The sequence below is a fragment of the Anser cygnoides genome, chromosome 4, assembly GCF_040182565.1.
Source record: "Anser cygnoides isolate HZ-2024a breed goose chromosome 4, Taihu_goose_T2T_genome, whole genome shotgun sequence".
NCBI lineage: Eukaryota > Metazoa > Chordata > Aves > Anseriformes > Anatidae > Anser > Anser cygnoides.
In genome coordinates, this window is record NC_089876.1 from 36,535,589 (window position 1) to 36,562,535 (window position 26,947).

Consider the following 26,947-nt stretch of genomic DNA (forward strand, 5'->3'; position numbering starts at 1 on the left):
TCAGGATCTGATGAGAACAGTGAATGAACACCTGTCTTGGCCACAATGTTCATGATAGAATTGTCATTGAATGTTTTTAGTTTAAGAGTACTACTTGTATAACATTTAAGAAACCATTTCGATGTTTTTCCGCGTCTGCTTATATTAAATAATTTGGTTTGATTTAGGGAACTAAAGAGCACTGTTTTCATTTCATTCAAGCAATTAATCCAAGAAAATACCTTGTTTAAAATTCTCAGCATAGCCATGACATTGATACGGATGTTACAGGTCTAGACTTTAAGCTTGTGGCAGGTACTTGAACACGTTGTGGTGACAGCAGTTCACCTGGCCTGTCAGCCCAGTGTGTGTGTACGTAACAGCTTGCTCCAGCATCAGCCACAGTAAAAGGAAAGCCTGGTTCTAAGCTGTTGATGTGTTTCAGGGTCAGTTAAGGCACGAGGCAAAACGACAACTACAGATTTTTTATTATCATTTTAAATTTGCACTAAGAAATACAGCAGCTCCCTTCTCTTTAAAGCCTCGCGCGCTGACCTCCAACCCATACCCCAAACCAAGCACCTAGAGCCTTGAACCAAACCGCGCCGTGCGTTATTTTTCAAGGACACGTTAAGAAGTCCAGGAATCTCCTCAGTAACGAGGAGTAACCTACATCACCCCGTCAGTCACCCCGTCCCTCAGGTGAGCTCTCCCCCCCCCAGAGGCCGCCGGCCCCTTTAAGGCTCCCGTGGGCGCGCCCCGCCGCAGTGCTGACGCGCGGGCGGGGGGCGGTGCCGCGCCTCCTCCCCCCTCCCCTTTCCTTTCCAGATCTTTCTGGAACGCGCCGCCTGCAGCTCGCGCGGCCCGCGCAGCCCGAGCCCCGCCGGAAAGAGCCGAAGCGGCGGCGGGCGGGCGGCACCGCGCCTGCGCGGGGGGGAGGCCCCGCCGGTTGGCGGCCGGCGCTCCGCAGTGGGGGGGGGGAAGCGGAGCGGGGCGGGCGGCGGCAGGAGGCCGGCCGGGGAGCGCAGCCATGGCCGTGGTGGGCATCGACCTCGGCTTCCTCAACTGCTACATCGGCGTGGCGCGCAGCGGCGGCATCGAGACCATCGCCAACGAGTACAGCGACCGCTGCACGCCGTGAGTACCGCCCGGCGCGGCCGCGCAGCCCCTCGCGCGCCGGGAGCCGGCTCCCTCAGGGAGCAGGGCCCCGGGAGGCGCCGCTCAGCCCGGCTGCCGGCTCCTCCGTGCCCTTGAGGCGCCGCGGGGCGGCCGGCCCGGCTCCGGAGGCACAGCGGGTTGCTGGCTTTTTTATGCCGGCCGCGTAACGCTCGGCTTTCATACAGCAGAGCCCCCCCTGCGCTGCCGCTGGCCCTGCGGCACCTGCGTGCCCGCCGTGAGGAGACGGAGAGGCGGCAGCGGGGGGGGGGACGGGCCCCCCCCGTTTCCAGGGGATACGGCCGGGCCGTGGGGAGCTCCGTCTGTGCGTGCTTCTGGGGGAGATGGGGAAAAATCCTAAAAGCTCGAGGTTTGGGCCGTCCTTCTCTTTGTAAAAGGAATTCGTAGCCAACAGCAGAAAGTTTTTGGCTGTCCAAGGCCATACGAGGCCGTCATAACTTCAGCATCGCTGCCCTTTTGATTTCGAAGAAATACAGATTTTGGTTTGTTCTATAAGTTCGGTTTTTTTAGTGCAGAAAGAAGCTGAGTGGTACCATACGCATACTGTTTGTTCAGAATATGCTCTGAAAATTTTTTTTACTACCTAGATGAAATATCTTGCCTTTCATATTCAGAAGTCCCAAGGAGGAGTTATCCCTGTGCAAGTTTGGTGAAAACAGAACCTCTGGGACCTCTTGATCCTGATCAAGGAAGCCCCTGAAACTTTGGCCCAACGAATCCCCAGTTTAGGGCCAAATTCCTCCCCTCTCGGGACAGTGAGTGCTGCCAGTTCTTAGCTGTTCTTGGAGTGCCTTCTTTGCAGGTAGACGTTAGGTAGGCTTCCCTGTGTTTAATATTTTTCACTTAAATTTAGGAGTACCTATACTTTCAAGATGTGGGCAAAGTGATTGTGAAAGGGAGTTCAGGCAGTGTGTAAGGTTGTGCTTTCAGTGCACGATACGTAAAGGCAGCAGTTACCTCACTTACTGACATTTCTCCTGGCTTTTTTCTTCTCTTTCTCCAAAGTACAATATAAAAGGGTTATATAATACAGAAAGGAATTTCTTTTCTAATGGTAATGCCTTGAAGCAAGCTTAAAAAGAAACAGAAACGTTACAGGTTTATTACTGTTACAGAAGCATACCATAGTAACTAAACCTTATTTTGAGCAGGTTTGGGCAGATACAATGCCTAAACGATCAAAACTTTTCCACTTGTTGAGCATAGCAACGCAGTAAATGAGCTCTTTATTTATATGTTCCTATAGGGGTGCTTACATCACTTAAGCATTTGACATTAGCTAATAATTAACATTGGTTGGATACATCCCAAATACTTGGGACTTAATTTCACATTTATAAAGTTTTGATGTTAGTTGTGTCAATGTAGTGTGATGAAAAAACACCTGAACTGGCTCTGGACAAGTTGGTACGCTTCTGTTCGTAGTACGTTATTAAGCCACGTAAAGATACTGGGTTACGTCCTAAAGATACGACAGTCCTGGCTGTGCTGTGCAGGGCTAATTACTCTTTCTGGGCAAGGCTAATTAGCACAGCCAGTGCCTACCTTTGGAGCTGATTCAGATACCTGTGCAATACAGTTGTGAACTGTACAGTGTGAGTCTAAGCATGCCCCTGTGCTGCAGACAAAAGCGGGGTAGAACTCAGGAAGACAGCGCCACATTATCACAGTTCCGTACAGCACTCCTGGAGTCCTAAATCCAGTGTCCCAGTTGTAAAAACACTTGGGTGATCTGTTGCCTCCAACCTACCTTCTATAATTGAAGGCATGGGATTGTTAGCGCTTGTAAAATGTGCGTCTTCTTTTGGCAGTGCTTGTCCTTACGCTTTGAAAGGAAACGCTTTTCCATTAAGCCAGCCATTTCAGCAGAACTTAGAACATTTCTTCAGGCTTTTGGCCTTGTTGTCTCTTTTGATGTTAACTGACACCTCATTTCTCTGAGCTGAGAACTCCAGTAGGTCAGATGCTGCGTGCATTTCCAGTGAGCCTGGGGTGTTAGCTCCATGGCAAATGGTGCTTTCAAGTAGTATGCCTCACCACCAGGGTTTCGTGGAGGAAAAAAAAGTGATTGCTGATAACTCATAATTTTTTAATAACTATTTTTTCAGACCACATGTAATTAGTGTAATCACAAACTGTAATTAAAACAATGATGTAGCATCTTATTCAAAACAGTGAGTGGAGAGGGTTGAAATGTCCTGGTGAAGGGAGCTGCTGCTTTAAAAAAGTGTCTGTCCTGCTCAGATCCTCTCTTCCCATTAAGCCGAGGCGGGTGGGAGGCAGGCAGTGCAGTTGTGGGACCTCATTTGTTTCCTCCTGGTGGTGGCTGTGCTTCCTAGAGGGCTGTCTTGGGTATGGCTACAGCGTTTGGAGCCGAAGAGGGCAGGCACCTTCTGGTTTTTTGACATCTCAGCTTCCCAGCCGAGGGAGAAACCACCCATCCTCTTGTGCAGGAACTGGCTGGAAGTGAACCGTGGCAAGACTCATCGGGTTGAGTGGCTTCGGACTTGATGTTTCATGCCTAGCCTAGGGGTATTAGCATGTAATGCTGCCTGTCAACAGAGGCAAATTCCTGCACAGGAAACGTGTAATACAATAACAGTAACAAGCTGTAATCACAATCCATAAAATAAACGTCTTGTAAACTGTTTAAACAACATGAAAAATAGTAAAAGCTTTTCTTGAAAACTGAACTGAGTGTTTGAAAATGTAGGGCAGCGTGCTGTCAGTGCGCAGCAGTTAAATCCAGTGAAGGTTGTGAGTGTTTAGGGTGGTGGTTCAGCAGAAGAGGTTGCTAGGTAATGCTGCCAAATTGGATGCAGCGCCCTCATGTAATGAAGGAGGAGCGGAGGCAGAAAGTAATCCACTGTAGTGACCTTCATGCATTCATTAAACAGCAAAGAGTAAACCATATGAATCTGGGTTGTATTTGTTATTTACTGCTGAATGAGTTTAGACAGATCGGTTCTCTTCTGGAAACAAGAACTTGAAAACAAATTTTATTTTAAATCTGTAAAAACAAAGCTGGTGATGGTAACTTGAGGAAAAAAGCACCACTGACAGTACTTGGAAAAGCACTGATGAGATGGTGTACTGATTACAGAATAAATTAAAAGTAACACGTAGTAACTGCTTATTGGTGGAGCTGTTAGTGGCTAAAGTTACACTTCAGTAGCTGCTGGGACAGTTGGCTGAGGCCATGAGCAGTGCTGTTGCCGTGCTACCCATGTTTCTCACTGGGCCCGTTGCTCCTTCAGAAGCAGGCCAGCGCTTGGTGCTGTTGCAGAGCTCTGGGAAGCCAGCAGGGAGGCGGCCAGGTGGCGGCTGGTGTCCTCAGGTGGCCTTTGCTGGAGTCAAAGCACGGGGACACGGGAAGCAGCAACTGCGGGTGCCATGGCCACTTGTAGTGCCCCAGCCCTTGGTGCCTGGCAGCTGGCGCAGCTACCTTGGGCTTGGGGGTTACTCACAACTGCTGTCTCAGTGCCAAGGTGTGGCACTTTCTGACTGCGGGGTCACCATGTCACGGAAACTTGAGCAGTGGAGCTCAGGGGTTTTAACTGGATGGCCCAGACCTCGTCTGGTTATGACCTGTCGCCCAAAACTATTAATTCTGTACTGTCATGGCAGGATCTGTAGAACACGTTAGCTTTAAAGGATTCTTTAAATGCAGTGAACACAATTGTGGTTGCCTGCAGTTTCTAAATTAATTTGCAGAGAACAAAACCAGAATTGCACTGCAATTTCTGGTGCTTCATGCAGTAATGCTGTGAAATACACAACCGTGTTCTGCTGCTGTACTTCTTGACTTTCCGTTTGTTCGTTTTGTTTTATTAGAGTAATGTAGAAGTATTTTATAACACTTCCCTTTAAAGCTGAATTTCTTTTATTTTTCTTCTTTTACTTAGAGCTTGTATATCTTTAGGATCCAAGACCCGGGCCATTGGGAATGCAGCAAAGAGCCAGGTAAACAGACGGGGGTGATGGAATTATTACTTACCTGACTTGTTTTGTGTCGAACTGTGGAAAGAGAAATAATGAATAAACTTGGTCTTTTAAAGTAACTTGTCTATAATAAGTGTATGTTTCACGATAATGCAGCATCAATAGTACATTCTCTATTAAATTCATCATCTTCTCATTTAGAGTATAGAATGAGGAGAAACAGGATAATACCTAGTTTCTTTCCCAGTAGAGTATCTTCCTCGTGACAGCAAAAGTAGAATTCATTCTTAAATCTTCTTCCGAGGAGTTGGGGGGGTAGGGATGCCATGCGTATGGTTTTGAGAAGTTGAAACAAATTGAAGAACAAAAGCTTGGTGTAAATACTAGTTCTTGGTTATAAAGTTAAATTAATGTGTCTGTGTAATTTAGTGTTTTAATTTGGAACTTTGAAAAGAAATACAACTCCTCCTATTGTGTTCAACTTCACTTGCAACCTAGGAGAAGAGCTGCTTTGCAAGGAAAACGCTTAAAAACTTGTAGTAGTCCAGAAAGTCAAAATAGATCGGGTCTTCCCTTCTCCTTTGCGTTCGTGCATCACGTTAACGTTCTGAGGGGACATCCTTCCCTGTCGTAGAGTGGTCCAGTAGGCAGCCGGACCTTTAACTCCAGCATTGCCCAGTGGATGTAGAGGTAATGGAGCCCACCGGTAGCATGTGGCAGAGGCTGCATTGCCTTTGTTCCGTGAAATTTCACACCGTTCGTTTGAGCTCAGCCCCTGAACTTGCTGGTGAGAAGGTGTCCTGTCAGTAATGTTTGCGACTATAAACCTTGTTACTTAGCCTAGTAAACTAGACCAGTTTCTGCTGGAGTAACTTCTTCTGGTAGCTTGATTAAATATTGTGTGTTAGCATTTGTTCAGGTCCTTTGTTTACTTAAAAAATCTGTCCTTAAATAATTCAGATGAAACACTGACGAGGGAATAGGTGCGGGAAGATTTTATGTCCAAGTGGAATCTGACTTAGAGCACAATTTTAAAGGAAGTGGAATGCATTAATTTGTTGAAGCTTCATTTGAAGTTAATGTAGGTAATAGCTTAACTTGTTGCTGTAGACCGCCACTGCAGCAGTATTTAATACATCCTGTACTGCATACTATATTGGGAAGCTCCTTTAAATTAAAAGGTGCAATGAAAATTGATGGTAGCAAGCTAATGGTTATTAAAGAGGGAAGCAAACTTGAACTTTATAATGGAGACCGTAGATTAAAATCAGGGTGTTTCTTTCCTTGCACCCTTTCTTTTCCAGTAAATGTGTGGGGCTTAAAATAGGTCTTCAGGATGTGCAGTAAGCTGAACATGACAAGAATGTGGTCTTCTGTAGTCTGCATGTCATAGGTAACTGAAGATAAAATGTCTTTCACAGATTGTCACAAATGTAAAAAATACATTGCATGGCTTCAAAAAACTGCATGGAAGAGCCTTTGAAGATCCTTACATACAAGCTGAAAGGGCCAAACTTCCTTACGAGCTTCAGAAGATGCCGAATGGCTCTGTAGGAGTAAAGGTGAGTTAGAGCTTCATACAGCGTATCTCGAGTGTTAGAGATGAGTGCTTGAAACCTTTGCCACTTCATACTTGAATTATGTTTTCCCTAAGAAAACTCTAAATATATTCTTAATTGTTTTTGAAAAGAAATGTCAGGTGATAACCAGTACAGTAATGCCTCTTATTCATGCAAAGCCTTCCTTGGCATGGCTTAGCTATGTTTCTCATTCTTCCCTATAATTCATTAATGTCTTCCTGTTCAGGAAGTTCTAGAGTACTTGTCCTATATTACATACTTGTGTCTTCTAGTAAATGTAGTGTAAAAACGTATTGTCTTCTGTTGTGCAGGTGCACTATAAAATGTTAATAACTAACCTCAGAAAGGTTAAACTTAGGTTACGTTCACTTTAAATAAAATTGTGTAATAAATCTGCTCTCCTCAAAAGATGAACATTCCTTTCCCTGCAGTAACATTCACTAAGCATAGTACTTTGTCTGTCTGAGATGTCTGTTGAGACTTCTCATCAATTTTACTAGCTTTCTGTAGTCTCCCTTAGTAGCTTGTATTTTACTAGATTTACCTTCAAATAGCTTCAATTACAGCGTGTGATTATTAGCGACATCTCAATTTGTCTGGAAATGCAGAGACCAAGTGTCAGGAAAACAGGGTAACTCTCTGAAGATTTAATCTAAACAAGCTATTTTTAATTTGCTTCCAAACTAAATGGTTGGAAACTGTACTTCTTAAAATTCAGACTTTATGGCTTCAGTCTCTGAATGCATCTACCATTAGCAGTTTAATCTAGATCAGGAGTGTACTTCCAAAGCAAATCTCCCTGTCATCCTCACTTAGCTTGCACTTCGGGTTGCTTTGTGGAGGGGCTTTAGACCGCATGAAGTGAGTTCAGTTTGTTCTGTACAGGTACTTATTACCATAGTAATTGCCAACGTAAATACAGTTGCTGCTCCTCTTTCTGGGTTTCCCTGCACAGGAGTGTTTGGGATTACTAAACACCAGCCTCGCAGGAGTTCAGGACATAGACCGCCCGTGAAGCTTCCAGATTCGGATGTGTTTGCCAAGAAGAACAAGGCAATTAGGATTGCCTTGCCTGCCCCTTCCTTGCCACACATCTGAGTGACCATTGCAGAAAATAAGTTCTTGGGTTTTCTTCAGAACTCCAATTTTTAGCTTGCATTAGGACGAATGTGATTCTATGTATATTTTACATCTCTTTTTAGTTCCAAATCCACCCAACAAAAGTACTGTAGTGTTTAGAAATAGCCCCTTGAGATAATTCAGTTGTCAAGGTTTTCCACAAAACAATGGTCAGCTAAACTGAACCATTTATAATTTGGTGTAGGTAGCATGAATCCAGAGCGTCAATTCATGTGGAGAGTTACTTGTGTTCAGTCTGGTGTTAAACTTGTCTCATTCCTCAAAATTATAAATATGTCCAAACTGCGTATCTCAGAGAAGAGGTGATTGATGTGTGAAAGGATTTTTATTTATTTTTTGGTGTTACTTGTCTTTTCTTTAAAAAAAAAAAAAAAAAAGGATGGGGGGAGGAACATGTTTTTGTAATTTCATTTTATTTTGAAATCTTGTGCAAAACTCTTAACTTGCCTTCTGGTCCAGGAGAAAATGCTCGTTAGTGCAAAATGGCATCCATTGTTGCTGGTAAAGCTTAACATGATAAGATTTATTACAGAATTGCAATTCTCTATTTCAGGTGAGATACCTCGATGAAGAGAGACTGTTTGCAGTTGAACAAATTACAGGAATGTTACTGGCCAAGCTTAAAGAGACTTCAGAAAGTGGTCTGAAGAAACCAGTGGCAGACTGTGTGATCTCAGTAAGTTGTAATACTTATCGCGGTTCTGTTTATAGATAACTTTACATAAGCTAGTATCATTTATGCCATGGTGCAATGGGAAAGAGATGCAGTGGTGGGTAGAAATACTGCCAAAAACTTGGGCCTTTATTACATTTTTTTTTCCAGCTGGTAATGCTTTTGCAGTCGTGTGTGAAAATGGAAATTTTGTTAAAATTTGCTTGAGAGAGCATACTACTTAAGCTGATCCAGGCTGGTTCAGTGCTACATAACTTGCCTGCTATAAATGAGAAGTATTTTATGTGTAAGCACTTCTTTTCCGGTCCAAAAGTTGAATTCTTTTTAGTTGTAGTGTAGTTGAGAGTTGCCTGAAATTCATGTCTCTGAGGATAATATACTAGCAATGTAAGAAGCATGAATCGCCTGCATTTGTTTGAAAAGGTCTTGGTATCTGGCTGGTTTGCTTTATTATCGGTCTTTTTAGCTAGGCTGCTCACCCATGGGAGGCACGGGCGTGGTGGCGGAACTTAGGCAAGAGAGTTTGTTCCTGATACCATGTCCTACATGTCTGCTTTTCACCTTCTTTGTTTGCTTCTCCTGCTGAGGGCTCTGGGCTTGATATTTTGGGGCTATTCACTTTGTTAGACAGAGGTATGGGAACTGGAAAGCTGTGTGCTTTAGCTGTTAGAAATATGCTTTGATCTTTTTTCTTGCTTCCTTATGGTATACAAAGACATGTACAGAGAATACCTTCCAGACAAATAAGGATTCTTGGTAATACACTGAAGTGGTAGCCAACAAAATGGAAACTATGAATATAGTCTTGTGTCTTAACTGACTGCAGCCGGTTTCTAAATGGGCTTTGATTGTGCTTTGGCTCTTTGTGGTGGAACTGAAGATGGTAGGGGACTGTAAGCTGGAGCTGTCATTTAGATGATAACCAAAAAATTCTACAGCTGGACATAGCTCCACTTGTAGTGCACAGCTTAGGTCAGCGGTGCTGAAAGTAAGTTTAGTGCTGTTGAGCTTCTGCAATAGTTTTTGGGGGGGCTTTTTATTTATTCATATTTAATTTAGCAAATTTGTTTGACTTTGTGCTGTATAAATGTTTACAGAAACTTTCTTAAAATGTTTTGAACTGGTAATTTTGAGATCAAAGGTTCATCAGAAGACTCTGAACCTTTTTTTTGGTGCATAAATGCACTGTTTAAAACGAGTATGGATTCCACTTAATTTTTGTTATGTTTTGAAATTTTAATTAAAATACGCAGTAAAATGAATTACTTAAGTGTTTTACTTGGACTGCCTTATTCATCTGAGGTTAGTTTATACCAGTTTCTTGTGGTTTTGAAATTTATAGGCTTCCTTAATGGGTAAGTCTGACTTTAATTTAAAGAGGTTCATATGTCATAATATCCTATGTAATTATTTCTTGGAAACAGGTACCCAGTTTTTTCACTGATGCTGAGAGAAGGTCTGTAATGGCAGCTGCTCAGATTGCAGGACTAAATTGTCTGAAGTTGATGAATGAAACTACAGCAGGTAAAGGCCTGGGTGCACAGAAGTAAAGCAGCAACGTGGATAAGTGCTTTTTTAACAGCTCAAGCTATTGAATCTGCAAGGGCGATGACACTACTGTTACACAATTAGGAGCTTGGGAAAAAGCTATCTGGGCTTGTGCTGCCCAATCCAGCTTGGGAACTGGAACCGCAGTAACTGTCAGTGGGGTGGTGCTCAGATTTTATGAGGCAGGAGGAGAGTTTGGATTTCGTAATCTCAATACAATGCCACTTGAAAATAGCTCCTCTGCTTCTGAAATGACAGGGGTGTCTCTGCTTACCTCTGCTGTACCGTGAAGCTACAGCAGAAAGATCCAGAAAGCCACAGCTAGCATCAGAATCCCTTAATAGCCTACCTGGAATATGCACCTGACCTAAATTCTCAGTTGTTGCATTAGATGGTACTGTCATGTACTATTATCAGATGTAACCTGCATATTTTCTGTCTGAAAGATTACAGTAAATACGTTACTTAACATAGATGTGTTGTGGGGTCTTCTAAGAGTGACATTTCCCGTGATTTTGCTCTACAACACACTTCCAAATGACCTCTCATTCATGTCCCTTTACTTGGAGTTAGCTGTTAATAAAGTTCTCCTCTCCGAAGTTAATTAAAACAAGGATATAACAGATTTTTCTTTATAGTTTATTGGCTATGCTGGAATAAAAATAAATCCCATGGAAATACTTAGGGGAAAACATTTTTTATCATAATCTAATATTTACTTGAAATAAATTTACTTGAAATCTCAAACTGTGTAGTTCAAATAACTTCCATTTTTAACTACTACTCGTGTATGGTTTAAAAGCTGCCTCTACACAAACTGCATTTCTATGGAGCTTTTTTTCAAGCAGACCTGCTGATCTTACATAGAAACTTCAGTTATGACTTATCAAACTATTCAGATAGAGTCAAACATAAGTCTGTGGGAGAATGACAGTTTAAGCTTGTGGAAAATCTGTCAGTTGTAGTGTTGGCACAACTGTTGTTTCCATAAAGTAAGTTACTTACTGCCCTTTTCTAGTTTTTGATGTGTTCTATGGTAGATTATAGAAATATGCTATGCTTCATGGGAACTGAATTTGGAGCAGTTTAAACCAGTAATTTCATTTTTTGATTTAAAATTTCTTTTAGGAAGTTTCAACCAGCTTCCTGAATGAAGGCTGGTATTGAAATCTTAGTTTCTTACAAACCAGTTTTGAAAACGTTTTTTTCTTGAACATGTTACTTTGCGTACAAGCAGAACTGAAATACTTTGTGATGCTTTAATGTTAAATTTTCAGTTGACATTGATTTCTTTTGTTGACAGTGAAAAAACCTGTTTTCAACATCTTAGTTTTGTGATGACTTTATATGAATGGTATATTTTTGTTCACTGTATATGTACGGTAACTCTAAAACAGAAAATAAAAATAACTGTTCTGATAAAATCCTGGATCTAAAAATTTAAATTTATGATGGAGCATATAGTACTAACTAAATGTGCTTTGGAGGCACACAGCATGCAGTTGCTTTTGGAAAGAGAGATGATACAGAACACTCAAATGGCAATTACGAATGAGCATGATATAATAGTAAAATTAGAAACCAAATAAAGAACGTGGCAACTCATATGGTCTAAAACTCACGTCCCCTTGCACCCTTATGTTCTATCTGAGTAGAGTAACGGAGGTAGTTAGAAAAACTGGAAATAAGCAGTGTCCTTCTTTTGGTAGTGCCTTTAATGGATGCTTTACATTGGTACACAGCTTTGCCTTAATTTCCGTGGGCTGTTCTCTTTCAGTTGCACTAGCCTATGGAATATACAAGCAAGATCTGCCGGCCTTGGACGAGAAACCAAGAAACGTGGTCTTTGTAGATATGGGGCATTCTGCATACCAAGTCTCCATCTGCGCTTTTAACAAGGGAAAACTGAAGGTAATCTTCTAAGTCATACAGTAAAGTCTTACATTCCCGAAGTATTTAATAGAACAGTACTCAAAATGCTGTTTGATGGGAAGATTTTTAAACTTTAAAAAAAAAGGTAAATATTTTTGAAATTCAGAACACGACAACTTTCTGATTTTTCTTTTGGCAGTTCTGGCAAAGCAATTTTTGTAAGAATGCAGAAATGAAGTAACCCAAAGGGTGTTTTGAAAAGTGCTTGACAATTAAGCAAATGCATGAGTTTTGTCATTTTTCTATCTGAATGAAGTATTTGTGTATTCTGGTAATCTCACAGCCGTTGTAGCTGAGCAACTTGTTTACCTATAGGGAATTGTTGAATTGCCTTAAATTGTTCTATTATGATTATTTTTTCTGCTATGAATGTGAAGGTTTAAAATCTAAATTCAATTGAACATGAAATAAAACTGTTCACTCTGTAGTTCTGAGAGTTTAATCTTTGAAGTTTGAGCTATTGGTGGTTGAATGTTTTAAAAATGTCTTTGCTGTCAAAATGTGGTCTTCGTCTGAAGTCATGTCGAAGATGATAGCGGTTGTTTTTTGGTTTTTGTTTGTTTTGGGTAAATGTGATAGAACCAGTAATAACATGAGAAAATAGCTATCCTAGCCTGCTTTTTCTTTAGTGAGCTAGTAAACTGAGTAGGGGGTGCAGCGTGGTAGAAAAAAGCATGATAAATGTGATGGTTTTTCTTAAAGTAATAGTAGTACTTTATTTGGCAAGGGCAGAAACTAATTGAGAAGAGTCATTTGTTATGTTTATTTTTTTTTAAGTTCTGTCACTTGCCTGACAGAAGATGGTGAGAAATCCACAAGGGATTCTGTCACATCAAACCTGTTTTTAAAGGTGTTGACTTGTAAAACCAGTGACTATATGAGAGCTATCTATATCTAAACAAATAGTGTTTAATAATTTGTAATCTGTTCTTTCACTCTAATGCAGGTCTTAGCTACTACTTTTGACCCCTTCTTAGGCGGAAGGAATTTTGATGAGGCTTTGGTAGACTACTTCTCTGAAGAATTTAGGACAAAATACAAGCTGAATGTAAAAGAGAATCCCCGAGCGCTGCTACGATTGTATCAGGAATGTGAAAAACTAAAGAAGCTTATGAGTGCAAACGCCTCTGACCTTCCACTCAATATTGAATGCTTCATGAATGACCTTGATGTCTCCAGCAAGATGAACAGGTACCGTGCTTTTTTTTTTTTTTTTACTGAAGTGTAGTCAAGTGTGGTATCTCAACTGTTTTCTAATATGAAACATGTGCTCTGTTCCTGCAGAGCTCAGTTTGAGCAGTTGTGTGCTGCCCTTCTGTCCAGAGTGGAACCTCCTCTAAGAGCAGCCATGGAACAAGCAAGTAAGTAGGAGCTGGATACTGCCTTTGATTCTAGAAAGTAACTAGTAATGCGGTTATCCTAGATCTCTTTAATGATTATCTCTTTAATGTATTTTTGTATTCATTAGAATTGCAAAGCTAAGTACTGAAAAGTTAAATGTAAGTTCCATTCATATGCTTGTCATGTATGCATGATCCCATTCCTGCCTCATTCGGTGCACAAACCACTCTGCAACCCTGACTTATTGACCCTCATTCACCCTGTGAAATGGAAAAGGTTGGGCCGTGGAAAGATTTTTTTTTAAAAAAGTGGGGGTGGGGAAGAGGGGGGAACATGACTGTCATTCTTTACTGGAATGCTTTGCAACTGTCTGGCCAGCCTGTTCCATATGTGATACATACGTCTTCACTGACCTGAGAACTTGGCAGTATATTCTTAAAATAAGTTACATGAAGCATGTGCAAATGACAATTCTTTTGTATAGTGTGCTATAAAGGAGAGGAATAGACTTCCATAGGAAAAGGGTTTATGCAGTTTTTAGCATCTTCAACTAAAAGAGAAAACATCTGCTTATTTTTGAGTTGGCTCTAACTAATGCTGGAAATAAGAACTTGAGTAACTGCTGAGCAAAACCATACAAGGACTGACAGCTGTTTGAGATTTTGAAATCACTTCCTCCACGTATCTTGAATCCAGAATTAAAGTTACCCTGCAAGCACAGTTTAATATTTATTATACATTTTAGTCAAGGGTTTTGTTTTTGTGTATTGGCAACCAACATTAACCGAACATATAATGAGGTATACTTGGGGTTTATTTTGTTCTTGCTTGAGAGGAGTGAGGTATTGGCACCCAGTACTACATGGGTGCCAAAGAAAACCTTATCACACGCTTGGGTTTATGCCCACCAGAAAGAGGATACATACAGATAAGGCACTTCTGAAGAGCAGCTGTCATCAAGTGAGCCCTATTTGATGCTTTGCTTCTGCATTTTCCAGGATTGCGCAACCAGAAAATTGTGTAGTCTGTAGGAGGGATGAGGATTTTGAGTAAGATGTAGCACTACGAATCTGGTCTTAAAGGTCTTGTTGGCCATTGAATATATTCGATGCTCATGACAGCGTATAGATAGTAAGAGAACTCAATCTTACTTTGGTTGTCCAAAGACAGCTTTTTGATATACTGATGATAACTGAAGGCCATGCACTCTTTTCTAGAACTTGACCGTGAAGATATCTACAGTATAGAAATAGTAGGTGGGGCTACTAGAATTCCAGCAGTGAAGGAACAGATCTCTAACTTTTTCTGTAAAGAAATAAGCACCACACTAAATGCTGACGAAGCTGTTGCAAGAGGCTGTGCCTTGCAGGTATGGATTTTAAAATACAGTATTGCTCATTTAATGTGGTCTATTGCAGTGTAACTAATCAAAACCAAGAGGCATTGTAGATGAAACAAGGTACAAAGTCTTACTTGCTACGTGAACAATTGGTGACTGTGACTATGTCAGAAATGATTGTATTAGGTTTGGTAGCTTGCCACTGTGTCCTGTTAGAAGGAATGGTCTTGTTAGAGACCTGTTAAATTTGATGACCTGAATTCACAGTTCTACTTCATGTAAGTCATTTGAAAGCTTTGCTTCTGTCTTTAATGACCATCACTCAAGAAGTGGCATCTGTTACTATTACCTTAATTTAGTTAAGTCTTTCAGCTGAATTAACTTTCTACTAAGAGTAGGAAGTTTCTGTTAAAAATACGGTGGTAATCAGGACCTCCATGTACTTGTATGCGTTGTAGCCTTTCTACACTTAGCTATTAATTATTGTACTTTGTGTTACGTGGATGTAATAAAATTCTGGTCTTTGTTTTCTAGTGTGCAATACTTTCCCCAGCTTTTAAAGTACGTGAATTTTCCATCACTGATGTTGTTCCTTATTCCATAACGTTAAGATGGAAATCATCTTATGAAGAAGGAACAGGGTAAGTTGTACGATGCCTGCTAAATAAACATTGGTTTTTATGTGTGTATTAAGAAAAATGTTGGGCTATGTGGAAGACCAGGCCTTCAGACTTCTAAGTTAGCTATTTCAGCAGTTTTTTTCTTCTCTTGTTTTATTTCTTGATCGATAATTGGAAATACAGTTAATTAAAAATGAAAAATTTGCATGAACTTTTTTAGTTTTGCTGAAGTGACATAAAGTACGTAGTCCATTTTGAGACACACAGGCCATTAATGTGCACCTCTTGTCAGACACTGACGTTTTAAGTAAATTATTTGGTGGCTTGTTCAGCATGGCTGCTGTTCATAACAACTTGATTATCCATTGTATTATGCTCAGTGGTTTAAATTTACTTAATGTATCGTTTTAGGGAATGTGAAGTCTTCAGTAAGAACCATGCTGCTCCATTCTCAAAAGTAATTACTTTTCACAAGAAAGAGCCTTTTGACTTGGAAGCTTACTATACCCATCCACATGAAGTGCCTTATCCTGATTCCAGAATAGGTAAGAACATGTTTAAAAAAAAAAAAAAACAGCTTTTGTTGACAGTGAGAAAGGATAGTTCCCCTTTACGTAAGAGACTTTACCTCCATATTTCCTAGATTATAGAAAAGCCTAGCCCCTTCAGAGAGGCTCAGAACAGTCTTCTTGGCTTAGGTGCAGTGATCAAACAGTATCAACATCATCTTAGGACAGTTACTAGGAAATATACTTTCTTCATCGTTTTTAAATGTTTTAAAAATGTAGGCACAAAGAGTTCAGTGCTCTATTTTCTGGTTCTTGAAGCTTGTGTAAAATGGAACATAATCTGATGTGCTCACCAGCCCAGATTTTTTCGAAGAAATTGGATCAAAGGAGCTGATGATGCTTTATCTGCCTAGATAGGTATTTGTCATGTCTCTTTCTGCTAATCTGAGAAAATACAACATAGGTGTCCCCTGAATGTAAGCATCTGTAGTAAAGTCTAAATGCATGGTATGAATTAGTTTACTTGTAGCTAATACTGCTTTATTCACAATTAGTAGCTGACTGTTCAGGGTCTTTAAGCTAATTGATTTTATTGACTAATTTCTGTAAGGTATAAACATGGTATTGCCTTTTTTGAGTGTCTTTTCAAGATGTCTGTCATCTTCAGGAAAGAACATTCTCATTTATACATACACATTCTGCATTACTTTCATATTTGCAACAGTTTTGATAACATCAACCTCACTGTTTCTGGAGGCCTTGGTAAACACACCATTTGGTCTCCAAAATGTGCAGTGTATCTGCATTATCAAATTCAAAGGGCACCTTCCTCTGTTACCGTTTTATTTTTCAGTGCAGAGTTAGAGTTGAATGAAAGAAACTGTTTGAAGCAAATCACAGAAGTTTCTCTAGTGTGATGGTTTAGAGAAGACAACAGAGAAGCGTAACATCTAATAATGTTATGTTGAATATGTTAAAAACGTAGATATAAAGTAAAAGTATCTTGTGGCTGTACAAATTAGTAATAAGTGAGGAACCAGATTTTAATTTGTCTGGTATACATTACATTGTAGAACTATCAACTAAGTAAGAAGTTTCTGAATAGAGTTGATCTGATAAAGTTACTATTTAAATCGACAACTTTCAAGTTGTGTATTTTCTTTTTCTTACTTCGTCTGTTTGTTTTTGTTGTTTCTTTTGAACAATAATTAAAACCTTCTGTTTTAAAGGGCGTTTCACTATTCAAAATGTTGGTCCCCAACATGATGGTGACAATTCCAAAGTGAAGGTTAAAGTGCGTGTCAATATTCATGGCCTTTTCAGCGTGGCTAGTGCTTCTATAATAGAGAAGCAGAATATAGTGGGAGATCACAATGACACACCTATGGACACTGAATCATCAAGTAAGAACCAAGGCAGAGATGATGAGCTGGTATGTAAACTTGTAAATATCTACACTTCTTGTAATTCTGACAAGAGAGCCGGTAATTGGGGATGAAATCATAGTGTATAGCTTTTGAAAATTGCTACTTCTCCACCCTTGAATGATTTCTTCAGTCATATAACACATTCCTTCATGTTTGTTTGTTATTGAAGTACTGGTACTATGATAGCAAGAGTGTAAAACAGCTAGATTGCAAAGAAAACTGTTTTCACTGTATTTTACCATCTCTCTACTAGTCTTAGTATTATGTTGTTATCAAAACGTTACAGTTAATTTGCCAGATCACAAAATGTGTTGCCGTTTAAGTGCTACCTTTTCATTGAGTAGAAAAACATGGTATTTTTTCATAGACCTTTCACCTATGGCACTTCGCTGCTGGTAGTTCTTATAAAACGGCTTGTAAGCCTCGGGGGGGGGGGATTAAGGGAAACAAATGTGTAACAGTGTTGTTACTGGTACTGAGAGGTTAGGATTTTAGACTTCCGTACCTCACTGTAATCAGTGTGTTGAAGTACTGCAGAGGTGCCTGCTCACAGTATTCTGCTGTCAGTTTTCCCATCCAAGTGCAAGGAGGATTAGTTTCATTTCTGGTGTCTTGTATACTAAATAAAAGTACATGGCTGCAAGTCACAAGGTGCAGCTTCAATACTTATGCTCTAGGCGTGAGGACTGGGTACCTGGGAGTGTTTTTACAGCTGGGAGAGGCGCCCCAGTGGTGGCCTCCTGCTGCTCCTTGTGGACAGGCGCTTTGCATCTGAGCTTCGTGTACAAGTGAAGCACTTGAAAGTGACGTAGCTGGCACTTTGTGTTACCAGCAGCATGCTGCATGTGGAGGTTACTAAGCTGTGTACACTATGTTCAGTGCGAGAGTAACCACTTCCATCCTCAGGCTGTTTGTTAGTATCTCATTCATCCTAATACATCTTTTGTGCTTGTCAGCAATTTCCTTTCATTATTGAGGATGATACCCCCGACTCTGATGAGGAGGTTTGTGGTGTATATGTGTGTACCTCCCCCCCCCAGCTTTTTGTGTAGGCAAGACAGTTCCTTCTGGTTGTTGCCTTTCCTGTGTGAACAGTAAGAACAGTAAATACGTATTTTTTCTATTCTGAAATGGAAAAAAAAAATTGTGACTAAAGTAGCCTACTTACTTTCAACTTCATCATTACAACTTTGCTAAATCAGCTACAGCTAACCCGCAACATGTTGCACCTGTACTAGTTTGAAAGCTTTTAAATATTGAATTTCTTGTATTTCCCAGAAATAATGGCAAATTATTTTTACATGCGTATGTGGTCCGTGAATCCATGCATCTTAATTCCTTGTAATAGAAGTAGTCACTGACCTTTCACACCTCAGCTGCTGCTCTATATTTATTGATGCTCTGGATGCCCAAATACTGGAGCCATCCTGAAAACTTGAAATTTCATTAATACGCTGTTGAAGGATTTTGTATTGACAACAGGGAATAGCATAACTTGACCTAAATCAAGTGATCGGGTCTTTCAGTGATGTCTTCAAGACACTTAAATTTAAAATAAGGCATAAGTGAACTACAGATAAATTTAAGCGAAAAATGGGGTGGGAGGGAAAGACAATCGGTCATGTGCTTTAAAAGGCTACTACGGAAATGATTTTTCATTGTCCTGTGAGACAGATGCAGGTAACAATTACAATGATTAAATTACTTCTGCTTTGATTATAAAGCTTAAAATTGATGGGAGAAATGGTATTTGTTCAAAGTTCTGGCTGTTCCGTAGAGAATCTGTAGTTACTGTCTGTGTTGGTGTTGTGTTTCTAAACCATTCTTTGCATACATTCCATATGTATTTATTTTGAAATTAAAATGGAGTATTCACTGGGCTTAGTATAATATTATGGATGGTAGCATCATAACTATTTAAAAGGGGGCAGGTCAAGTGGAATCCCCTTTTAATTTGAGAAAGATACAAATACAAGTAGCATTATCAAAATGTCTGTTTAAATACAGTGAATCAAACTTTTCAAGACTGAATTTTCCACTTCATCTGTGATGTAAGTTGGCCTCAGTCTTAACTCAGTGCAAAGGTTTGCTGTATGATTTATATAACTTTTTTTTCCCCTAGGATAAAATGCAGGTTGATCAAGATGAAGGTATTCAGAAGAGTCAAGCTGAACAACAGAGCCAAGCAGATGAGGAAACTGAAAACCCAGGAAATGAAACAAAAGTTTGTATTCAGTGTTGATAAGGAAAAGTAACATTGTTTCCCTTAGACATTTTTGCCTAGTATTCTCAAATTTATTCCATCAGTCTTAGTTGCAATATGTAGGGACTGTATTTGGAAGAGCACAGCTATACTGAAATGGTTGAGTTAGAAATCCTACCTTAGCACTTACATTTTCAACATAATATGTGGTCAAGACTTTGAAGTAAGTTTCTTTTACTTAAGGTAGTTATATAGTGAAGCTGGAGTTCAGGGAAATTTAAGCATTATGGAAAAGAACATGCGATTTCTTTAGCTTTTGAGCAAGTTTTCTGAAAAGCTCTTCATGTTATGTTTAAAGGAATTAAATTCTACCAGTTTGGTTCAAAACTAAAGTAATGGTGATTCCAAATAGCAGATGTATGATTGTGTGCTTTGTTTATGCGCAAATAATTTGTAGCTGTCTTCATTAGTTTGGTTTGTCTCTTTTTGAGCATAAATGTAGTCATATTTCTATTCTTGAAAGTTTGTTAAAGTGTAAATCTTACAGGTTTCTTCTGGAGACAAGCAAGATCATCCAACCCAGCCAAAGGCTAAAGCGAAAGTTAAGAGTATTGACCTACCTATACAGGCAAGCCTCTACAGACAACTAGGACAAGATCTTATCAATTGCTATATAGAAAATGAGGTAAGGAGCATAAACAGATGATGACTCTAATGTCACTAGATAATTATTTGGAAAGTATTTGCAACCATAAACATTTTCTAATTTAGAATTTCTTGGCACTTTGTCTTCAATTACAGGGTTTTTCATTTTGCTGGTTTTGTTGTTGTTTTTTGTTTGTTTGTTATTGGTGGAGTTTACTAGTTTTACTAGTAAGCTGAACTGTCCAGGTCTGAGGCGAACCTTTTAGCCTGTCATCACTGAACAATCAATGCCTTTCTTATGCAGGAATTTCTTAAGATTTCCAGTAAAGGCTGTGCAGTATGTGACAGGCATGTGGGATGTTACTGACTGACCTGATACAGGTCAGGATTTGTGCTTGCAGACTTTTTTTTTTTTTGTGGTGGTCTATGGAAGCCGTGTCCTTGCTAGACCGTGTTTTTTGCCCTTCAAGTGATGTATCAGCAGGAAACTGGAAAGTATTACATATAGAAAATACGGCTTTCAGAGGATCCTGTCTAACTTCATAGGTGTGCTTTGTCTGCCATCGTGAAGATCATACCAATTGAAGTTCCTCTCTGAAAGCTGGTCATTGCAAAGAATAGAATACCTTTTGTAGGGCAGAATAACTCCTAGTGACTTCCAAACTGAACCCAGTACTTTACTACTAGTTCTGTCTGTGCTGGTCAGATTGTAATTTTTACCTGATCTGTTTGTATTGAAGCACTTGCCAAAGCGCTCATAAATGTGAACACGCTCTTTTCCCCCTTTCCAGTTCTAACTGGGTGTGAAGAGAAGTTACACAAAGGTGAAAATTTGATCGGTAATTGTGAATTAATAGGCTTCTTAAAAGTTCTGTGGTACACTTTGAAAAGAGTAACGCTCAAGTTTGACACCTGAAAGGCTTTGAGTTCTAACTAAGTTTTTATCTGCCCTAGGGGAAGATGATGATGCAAGACAAACTAGAGAAGGAAAGAAATGATGCTAAAAATGCTGTTGAAGAATATGTATATGACTTCAGAGACAAGCTGTGTGGAGTCTTTGAGAAGTTCATCACTGAAGAAGTAAGATTTGCCTATGTTTCAACTGTCAGAGGGGGAAAAAAAAGCTTTAAAATTCAGTGGTGTATGTAGAGGCTGCAGGAATCTGTAGGACTTGTCTCAGAACATGAGATGAATTAACTTCACAAAAGTGAAGTTCAGGCTGTGCTTCAGCCTGACATTGCAGACAGTACAGAATTGAGCGTATTTGCATGTCAGAGAAGTTTCTCAGTGGCAGGGAAGCATTCCAGATGTAGGCAAAACATTCTGTGGGTTAGGGGTGTAGGAAAGCAGGACAGATCACAATGAGCATAAATGGGTAGGAAGAAATAAAAATGAGCAGAAAACAGAGTATTTATAACCGTGCTGTATTGATCTGCGTTTCATTAACTTAGAAATACGGTTCTTTCCCCACTTACAAGTATGTTGAACCTGATGTGGTGTTAAAGTCCAACTAAAAGATGGTAAAGTTTTTACACTGGGCTTTTGCAAAAGCGGTATTGAAAGATAACTTCCGTAATAGTTTATCTGTAAAAGCCATCTAAATAAGTGGCTGGTACACAGGCAATGAGTTGTCAAAACAACTCTCCAGTAGCTGCACATGTTTTAAGGTCTGCCCTGTTAATTACCAGTGCAGATGGCCTTCCAGTATAAACTCAAGGAATCTGAGGCTGTCTTTCTCATACCAATTTCAAAACAATCTCTTAAGAACTTCTTTATGCTTTTAATATATTTAATTTCCAATTAAATAAAGATAAGATCTTTATCTTTGCTTACAGCTGATAGATCAAATAAAACAATTTGAACTTCAGAGTTATAGATGTGCATATGTGTCCAAATATTCTGTTCTTCTCTTGTGCTATCAGAGAACCTGAACAGCAGAACTTACCATGTAAAAAGAATACACAGGAATCTTACTTAACAATGTTAATGCTTGCATATAAAACTAAAACAGAAGCTGTGCAGCTCCCAAAGTTCACATGCAAATCACATTAGTAGGCCTGTAGTGCCTCTTGCGCCTTTCTATAAAATCTCGTTTTTGAAGTCCGTCAGTGTTCACCAGCTGAAGACAAAGGAAAGGGGAAGGAAACAGGTTTGTTTCTTCAGCAGTCTCGTTTGTATTGTTCCCTGCCAACCTTACAGGGTCTGTAACTTGCTTTATAGGATACAAACAAGCTGACCTTGATGTTGGAAGACACGGAAAACTGGCTTTACGAAGATGGAGAGGACCAGCCAAAACAAGTGTACATGGATAAGCTTCAGGAATTAAGAGTAAGGCTCAAAGTGCTTTTCTAGAAAAAGGGGGTTGGCGGCTGGGTGGCTAATGTAAGTCAAGCTGTTCTGCCGAGAGGTGTGCGTGTACGTACCCATACGTAAGTTTTGTAAATCCATTCACTTCAGAGTATGGACATCCAAGTTGTATCTGGCTAGTGTCCAGTTGTGCAATGAATGCACTATGTAGAACTAGGAATACAGGTTGTTGTAATGTCAGTTGTGCTTCTAATTTGAAAATAGACGCAGTGAAGCATTCAGTCTCGAGTGACAAATAATAGAATCACAGAATCGAAGGGGTCGGAAGGGACCTCGAAAGATCGAGTCCAACCCCCCTGCCAAAGCAGGTTCCTTTAGAGCAGGCTGCCCAGGTAGGCGTCCAGACGGGCCTCGAATATCTCCAGAGAAGGAGACTCCAATCACTGCGATAACTTCTTGTAGTTTTTGCTACAGACTGAAAGAGGCTTTAGAGTAATTGATTGTTCTCCCAGGTATTCAAAACTACACTTGAAAACAGATGTTCTGGTTTTCTTGTTTTAAATGGTCTTCCATAGCTATATAATAAAATGCAATTTTTAAGCTAATATCTAATGATAAAGGCTGAAGAATGCTTTAAAAGCTGCTTCCACTGTACCATTTGAGTAGTAATGACCAAAAAAAGAAACTGAAGTACTTCAGTAGTCTCAAGGGCAAATGTGAATTTTGATGACTAGTTGGTTTGTAAAAATCTTTAAGGATACGTCTCTAACTCTTGAGTTCCAACTGTTTCCTCTCAAGTTAGGTTTTCTTTGTGGGAAGGGAATGTAAACAGCAGTGTGGGCAACTACCTTGCCTGGATACCAGTATTCAAAAGAAGGAAAAAACACGATAAAACTAGATATTTTTTGACTATTTTAAAATTCAAACCATGTGTGCCAATATGTGTGCAAAATGTATTGTTTCTCCTCCAAGTGTGCTGTCCCAGAAGTTTTTTTCTGAAAATAACTGCAAAATACTAAGCCATATAAGGGCAGAAGCACTACTCGTTTAAACTTGTGGGCTTTTTTTGTTGCACTGAAGGAAAATGCATAGGTTAAGCTTTTGAATGGGTGTGAAAAGGAGGAAAAAGCCGTCTTCGTTCTGGTGCCATGTTTTGTTCTTTGACCAGACTATGCTAAACTTCTATTTTGTCAAGATGTTTGTGCTTATCTTTACAGAAATTTGGACAGCCTATTCAGGAAAGATACATGGAACATGAAGAGAGACCAAAAGTTTTAAATGAACTCGGAAAAAAGATTCAGCTCCTTATGAAAGCAGTAGAAGCATACAAAAATAAGGTAGAAGCAAATTATTTAGGGAATGAACTATTATGGATGTGTTTGGTTGTAAGATTATTTTTAGTGCTGGAAAAGAAATCCTATTAAGATGAACATTTAAGCTGCTCTAAAATGGCTGTTGTGCTTACATTCCTGAGAACTTCAGAAATCATTCTTGATCATTAGCAAAAAAAAAAAAAAAAAGTTTCTTCATGAATGTGAATTGAACACAGCCATGTTATTTATGGTGACTTGTACCGTTTGAAACGGCTATCTCAACTTAGGGTTGTTATCCCTGTTTTTATAATTAACAAGATAGTGTTTGGGGGTTAGTTACTTGGGTGAGTTTTTGTTCTCTTGCAATTTTCTTACTAACTTGCCCTTCAGCAGTGTGCACTTAAGATCAAATTTTCAAATATGTCTAAAAATAATTTCCTGTGTTTAGTTCTACAGTGACTCTTCATACCAAACTCTAGTTAGAAGCCCTTCTTTCTAGTGGGTTGTAGTAATGTTACCCTATTGTGTGTCCCTGAAATTCTTAATTGGTTGAGAAGCATGTACTAATTGATGATATAAACATCTCTGTCCTTAGGATGAAAAATATGATCACCTAGACCCTGCTGAGATGGAAAAAGTTGAAAAATACATTAGTGAGGCTATGAATTGGTTGAACAGCAAAATGAATGCCCAGAACAAACTAAGTCTAACTCAGGATCCAGTTGTCAAAGTGGCAGAAATACTGTCAAAATCCAAGGTAAAAATTGTCGTAAATGTTGTATCTTAATAAAGTTTTCTTTAAAAGATTTTAGCCTCTGTACTGAGCTAGGATACAATACCTACAGAGGTCTTTAAAGCTCTGGTAAGAGTCATATAGAGGGAGCGGCAGTTTATCAGTGTTAGCAGTCCTTAGCTCTTGACTTGCAGCCAGTACCTCTGAATAGCCCTTAAAATATTCAGAGTTAAAGCACCAGGTTTGCTAGAAAATGGATTGTTGTAAGCTCTTCAGCTATTGGAAGGTTCTTTGCTTTCTGTAAAGCTTCTAGATTTGATAAAATTGAGAAGTCTAGTCCTTGAAGTTTGAAGTCTACATTATTATGAACCTGAAATAAATTTGAGACGTTCTATTGTAATGAAACTACTTTGCCACCAAGTAACTTCTCTCACTTCTGTTACAACCAGGAACTGGATAGCTTCTGTAATCCTATCATATACAAGCCCAAACCCAAGGTAGAACCTCCTAGTGATGGGCAGTCCAAAGCTAATGGTGAACACAATGGACCAGTGAATGGACAGAGCGGTACTGAAACAAGACCTGATGCAGCGAAGGACAATTCTCAGCAGACCAAACCATCTGGAGAAATGGAAGTGGACTAAACCTTGCTTTTCTTTTACTTAATTAAAATAGTGCAAGTAACCACAGGGTCCATTCTTTCTGTCTGGTACACACCTCAGATGTTCAGTTATTCTTAGCCAACCTTCTGTCATTTGTTGCTGAGTAGTTTTGAAAGTGTTTCATATTAAGTACACCTCTGATGTTCATTTCCACTGATGCTGCTTATGTGGAGCTTTAGCCAAATGTAGATTGTATAAGTCAGTTTAAGCTTTCCCAATATATTTTATATCAAACATACAGAATTGATATATAAATGGCAACAATCTACCTTATTTAAAGCTTTTATTGTGGATAAACCTCAGCTCCTTTATTCAGGAAAGGATACTGTATTGCACTACTGATGCTCAAGTGTAGATCTAATTGCATCTTTATTTTGGAAAAATATTGGAATTGAAGTGGCAAAACTTGTCACTTGAAGCACTGACCTTTTCTAGTTATTGTATTGTTATAATTTAAATATTAAAATAGAGGTTAGTTGGCATACTAGTCCATCTTGTTGATGTACCATGAAAATTGTACGGTCTCTTTCATATAAACTAATGTAAGCTTGAACACTTTTAGACTCCCATACCACTAACAAGCTTAGTTACAAAATACTTTATAATGGCGCTGCCATTTGCTGAAATGAAATGAATGGTCTCATTGCACATTGCTGTACATAATGGACTGTGCTTATGATAGGGTGATGCTAATGATAATAGTATGAAGTGGTAGAATATACAGGGACTGTTGCATAGCTTTCCCTTGAAAATGTCTTGCTGCACATGTTACTATTTCCACTTGCATTTTTGAATGAAGTCTGCATCTTGATCGCGTTATGCTGGGGAGGAGAAACAGCAGAAATTGTGCTGTGTGAGCTGGATATTGGCACACCTAATTTTGAAGCTGCTTAAATCCTATTTGTGGCAAACTTGAAACAAATACTGAGCGCTTACTTAACCCGTGGTACTTGACATAACACTCCGTTTGACCAAGGATCTAAACAAAAGAGCATACAAACTGGATATTCACCCCAAAGATGAAATTGATGATATTTGATGAAAGATGAAAATTATACTTGATGAAATTGGAATTGCTTACCTGTTACCTTTGCTCATTTACTTTCTAATGGAAGTGTCATGTTATATAGCTGAGTCACTATTTTCTTTGTCTTGCGCATCACCAAGATCCAGTGTCTGTTCATACATTTATAGGCTTCTGCTAGTCACGGAGGTACTGTTGCACTTGTTAAAAGCAAGCCACTTTACTTCTGACTTTAAACTCTATTACCAGAACAGGAATGAGGAATGGGCTACTCCATGAAAAGTAGTTTATTAGCTATGTCAGCCCGAGAGTGAGATAAATTGCAGCGTAACACTTTACTGACATGAATTCCATTGCAGATTGGCATTTACCTGTTCAGGTGTTAGGCGTTCCAGCAGCAGCTCTCCTGTATAAGCTTGTTGCTCTTGTAAACAAGCCAAGGATCGTGTTCTTGCTTCCAGCTTTGGCAGCTGTTTTATCTTCATCTGTGCCCTGATGCTACAAAGAGTCCTAGGCCTAAGCTGTGGGTTGACAGAGGGGAACTGTACTCTGCACCATGTTCACAGAAAAAGGAAGCGTTGTTTAGACATAGCTATAGCTGCTGAACTAGCTCAAGTGCTGGGATTGTACTTCTATGACTGAGGTGCAGGCACCTCCCCTACTCAGTCAGTTGTGGGTGGTGTGACACCTTGCATTTACTTACTGAAAGCTCTTGAACAAAAGCTGAGTGACCTTGAGGCAAGCTGCAGCTACTCTGCAATCTTAGTCTTGACTTGTGCTGCTGCAGTTGCACATCTTTGGCACCCAAGTGGTGCCTGTGCTTCAGTGTCAATTGTCCTTCGTCAGTCAGTACA

The 26,947-nt window shown here is 39.7% G+C and overlaps 1 protein-coding gene across 1 annotated transcript; it reads left to right on the plus strand.

The window, feature by feature from the left end:
- Nucleotides 1-923: 923 nt before the first annotated feature.
- Nucleotides 924-26,142, plus strand: HSPA4L (heat shock protein family A (Hsp70) member 4 like). Its single transcript, XM_048078131.2, has 19 exons — nt 924-1,116; nt 5,061-5,118; nt 6,519-6,659; nt 8,371-8,493; nt 9,915-10,014; nt 11,816-11,949; nt 12,917-13,161; nt 13,255-13,331; nt 14,529-14,680; nt 15,185-15,291; nt 15,682-15,815; nt 17,009-17,211; nt 19,329-19,430; nt 19,957-20,094; nt 21,009-21,134; nt 22,275-22,382; nt 23,579-23,698; nt 24,270-24,431; nt 24,857-26,142. The coding sequence occupies exons 1-19, from the start codon at nt 1,010-1,012 to the stop codon at nt 25,049-25,051; spliced, it is 2,532 nt and encodes an 843-aa protein (XP_047934088.1). The 5' UTR covers nt 924-1,009; the 3' UTR covers nt 25,052-26,142.
- Nucleotides 26,143-26,947: the final 805 nt, after the last annotated feature.

What these genes read in the sequence shown, in the direction of transcription:
- HSPA4L (XM_048078131.2), top strand. Translation starts at nt 1,010, where the DNA reads ATGGCCGTGGTGGGCATCGACCTCGGCTTCCTCAACTGCTACATCGGC. An exon ending in AAGGCAGAGATGATGAGCTG is followed by an intron (nt 17,212 to 19,328) that starts GTATGTAAACTT and finishes TTTTTCCCCTAG; the next exon opens with GATAAAATGCAGGTTGATCA. An exon ending in AGAAGTTCATCACTGAAGAA is followed by an intron (nt 21,135 to 22,274) that starts GTAAGATTTGCC and finishes CTTGCTTTATAG; the next exon opens with GATACAAACAAGCTGACCTT.